This window comes from Vigna unguiculata, chromosome 4 (genome assembly GCF_037176805.1).
Source record: "Vigna unguiculata cultivar grain cowpea cultivar isolate G323 ecotype 2 chromosome 4, ASM3717680v1, whole genome shotgun sequence".
Lineage (NCBI taxonomy): Eukaryota > Viridiplantae > Streptophyta > Magnoliopsida > Fabales > Fabaceae > Vigna > Vigna unguiculata.
In genome coordinates this window covers 45,625,903-45,629,507 of record NC_140795.1, presented here as the reverse complement: position 1 = coordinate 45,629,507, position 3,605 = coordinate 45,625,903, and the positions used below count along the sequence as shown (strand labels likewise).

Genomic DNA, 3,605 nt, shown 5'->3' with positions numbered 1-3,605 from the left:
CTGGATTTGTAAATTCACATTTTTCTCTCTCTTTTCCTTCACAATTTTATTATTTCACAATCAATTTGCTTCATCATTATAATTTTCTCTTTTTTTTTTCTTTTTTCGTATGACATGTCATTTTCTTCAATGTTTGGTGTTTTATGGTGTCAAAATGAAAAAAGATGAATGTAACCTTTAAAGAACATGTTGACATTCTTGGATGGATAGATACACAGATTTATGTCTCATTCTCATATGTTGTTACAACCCTTCAAACTGTCATTTACAGGTATGTGTCAATGAATCAAAATGTTTCAATAAAATTAGCAACTCAAAAATAAAATTAATTATCAACATATTTTATATTTTTTTAACATCTTTCATTTATTTATATACATTTAATCATACCTTTTTTTTATTTAATTGTGTATATCCAAATAAAATTTGCTTTTAAAACTTTTTTAATATAATAGTTATATTATTTTATTTGATCTATCAGCTCTGATACTACTTCTTAAGTTTAAAGAGGAGGTTTCACTAGGGAGATACAACACCAATGAGACCTAAGTCCAACCACATAAGACATTAACATCACTGTGATCCCACAAAATCTTAAGACAATGAGTTAATGGATCTTTATCCTTATATAGTGTTTTATTTTCTCATATTTAACCGATGTAAGACTTAGATTCCTATCTGTTAGATGTTTTTGAAACCAATCTTAATAAATAATTCATCTTGTATAAGCAGAAGATTAGCTTAGCATAGTGTGTGTCTGTATATATATATTTTGGGGAATGGTGAATGTTTAGAAGGGTTTATTGAAAAGACTAAAGTTTTTGATGTTATTAAATTTTAGAAAAAGGGAAATAGAGAAAGGTGATAGTGGGAGATGAGAGATGATTTAATATAATTTTTAAGGGCAATGATTAAAGTATCGTGAGGAGAATGTTGCAGCATCTCAAGACAGGTGCTGGGAGGATTGTAGTGAGCATTCTAAATTACAGAACCCTCCAAATTTCCAGGTATGAAAAATCAGGATAATAAAACCAAAAAACAAGTGCTTGAAGTTGCAGAAATTGCAAATGAGATCTATGCCAATCCTCAATGGATTTTAGCTCCCTATTCCTCCGAATCATTCAAATTGTGGGCCTCATCTTTTCTTGGATCTATTTCCTCCCTTTTAACCTTTCCCTCACATACTTCCAACTCTTAACACCTTCAACATAAACAAACATTATAACATATACATACCAATTTATTAAGTACCCTTTTGGATTCATTAGGTGTTAACCTTCGTTTTCTTCGATTCAGTCAAACTCCACCTCACATAACAAAACACAATAATTCTCCAAATTCACAACCTCACTTATTTCCCTTGCTTTTATTTTCACACCAAAACAAAATAAATGTTGCAACTTTAATTAATAATAAAGCTTTTTCTATATCACCAAACAAAAATTACAAAATTAGCTGCCCAATTCTTTCTTATGGATATTCCTTATAAATATTATATATCCCTCGTTTTCTTCATTACTACTAATCACTAATAACTGGTGTGCAACACTCAAAACATGAATTTTTCTTCTCTCAGTGCCTTTTTGCTGCTACCCTTTTTCCGCCATCAATTACACATGTCACTGTTCATCTTCATATGGGAATATCAAAGGCTAATAAATAATATGGCATTGATGTTCTTGAAAAATTTTCAGCTCCTTTTGTGTTGAAGCCAGTTGGTGAATGCCTCAAGGGTTTTCATGTCAGCTCTGTAGTGTTTCTGAGTAAACTCTAGCAGCATAGGCCATGTAAAATCTGGGTACACCCTTGGGTTCGATTCATCCACCAATTCACTTGGTGGACTCACCAATTTATCACTTTTTGGACACAAAAAGAAAGCAAGAGATTTTCTTGTTGTCTTGCTGTTCACCACTGCCCTATGCAAGCAACTCTTGTACCTCCCATTGGAAAGAGCCTACACAACACAAAAACAAAGTGGAACAAGGTTTAATTAATAAGAACAACATCACACAACAAATCTCTTTCATTGGTGCATATTCAAAGAGAGACCAAACATACCATGAAGGTGTCACCTATGTTGACAACAAAAGCATTGAAATTTGGGCTAATGGAATGCCACTCATTGTCAACAAAAACTTGGAGCCCTCCCACTTGGTCCTGGTGAAGAATGGTCAAAGATGTTGGGTCACAGTGAGGTCCTGTGCCTAAAGTCAGGTCTGGTTTTTGACATGGAGGGTAGTAATTCAGCCTCATTATTGAGTTGTTCTCTTCAAAAAACTCTCTGAAACATGCTTTTCCAACTCCAAGACTCATTCCCAAAAGTTCCATTATCCCCAAAGAAAGATTGCTCATGGCATCACAGTAGTCCTGGTAAACCCTCCTGTTTTACAATGGAAAACACACACACACACACACACAGTTTTAACACACAGTCAAAGAAAAAAAAAATGTTGAAAAAACACAAACAGTTTGAGCAACTTACCCAAATTGCTGAAACTCCTGGCCCAATGTGTTGCACAGGTAGTCTTTGACAATAGTGGATGATTTCTCCTCAGCTGAGTACTGAAAAGAGAGTGTCTCTTTCCATGGAAGCTTGGAGGAGAATCTGCCAGTGAAGCTACTGGCATAGCCACAGTGTTCCCCTGTTTTCCTCTGAGCTCTCTGTTTCTGAGGCAGGGGAACCTCAAAGAAGTCATCCATGAAGCTATGAGCATGAGAGATTAAGTTGGCATCAATCCCATGGTTCACCACCAGAAAAAAACCATGCTTTTGGCATGCTTCACCAACCCTTCTTGCAGCTTCCATTGTTGCAACAGGGTCACCAGAGAGGAACCCCCTCAGGTCAATGAGAGGGACAACAAGCTCAGGCACATTCATGCATGGCTTCTCCTCATCAGGCCAAATGAATTGCTTTGGTAGGTTGAGTTGGTGCCTTAGAAGTGAGGCATCAAAAACCAATGGAGCTTCATCTTCTTTGTGTTCTTTGTGGTCTTGCTGGTGCTGGTGCTGCTTTTGTGGCTGAGACATGGTTTGTATATTTGTCATGCAGTCTATGGCCATTGTATTAACAATGCAAAACTAGTTTCTAATACTAAAATAATGGGAATAATTAAAGATATGGTTTGAGAGAAACAGAGGAAAAACAGAGAGTGATTGAGAGAGAAATGAATAAGTTGTTCAAGGGAGAGGATGAAGGAAAAGCCAAGGCCCCTTATTGGAGAAAACAGAGAGGGATTCAGCATTATATAGGCACAGGTTCTCTCTCTCTTTCAAAAAAGGGAATATATTTTCGTATTCTCACACATATTTTTTATCTGTTATCCTTTTTAAAATAATGAAATATATTTCCTAGCACACCTTTTTTAATGCATTCTGTAATCAATTCTTTTTTTACAGTGTTTTATATGAATAGAGATTAGCATCTAAGAACCGTTAGTTATTGTAAGAAACAAAAATAATAAAATTAGTCTATATTTAAATGGATAAAATTAAAAGATAAATATATGTGTTTCTTTTAAGATTCACACTAACTGATTTGTGACCTTGATCATTTGTAAATGATTTAGTGGCTTAGATTTATAATTCTCGATGACAATTTGAACAAT

The 3,605-nt window shown here is 34.7% G+C and overlaps 1 protein-coding gene across 1 annotated transcript; it reads right to left on the bottom strand.

Moving 5' to 3' along the window:
* Positions 1-1,384: 1,384 nt before the first annotated feature.
* LOC114181160 (gibberellin 20 oxidase 2-like) lies at positions 1,385-3,223 on the bottom strand. The gene is made up of 3 exons (XM_028067520.2): positions 2,483-3,223; positions 2,059-2,380; positions 1,385-1,954 (listed from the first exon to the last, which is right to left on the bottom strand). The coding sequence occupies exons 1-3, from the start codon at positions 3,058-3,060 to the stop codon at positions 1,691-1,693; spliced, it is 1,164 nt and encodes a 387-aa protein (XP_027923321.1). The 5' UTR covers positions 3,061-3,223; the 3' UTR covers positions 1,385-1,690.
* Positions 3,224-3,605: the final 382 nt, after the last annotated feature.

Coding starts and splice junctions, on each gene's coding strand:
- LOC114181160 (XM_028067520.2), bottom strand. CDS start 3,060: ATGGCCATAGACTGCATGACAAATATACAAACCATGTCTCAGCCACAA. Junction 2,381..2,482: donor CAGGAGTTTCAGCAATTTGG/GTAAGTTGCTCA, acceptor ATTGTAAAACAG/GAGGGTTTACCAGGACTACT. Junction 1,955..2,058: donor ACATAGGTGACACCTTCATG/GTATGTTTGGTC, acceptor TGTGTTGTGTAG/GCTCTTTCCAATGGGAGGTA.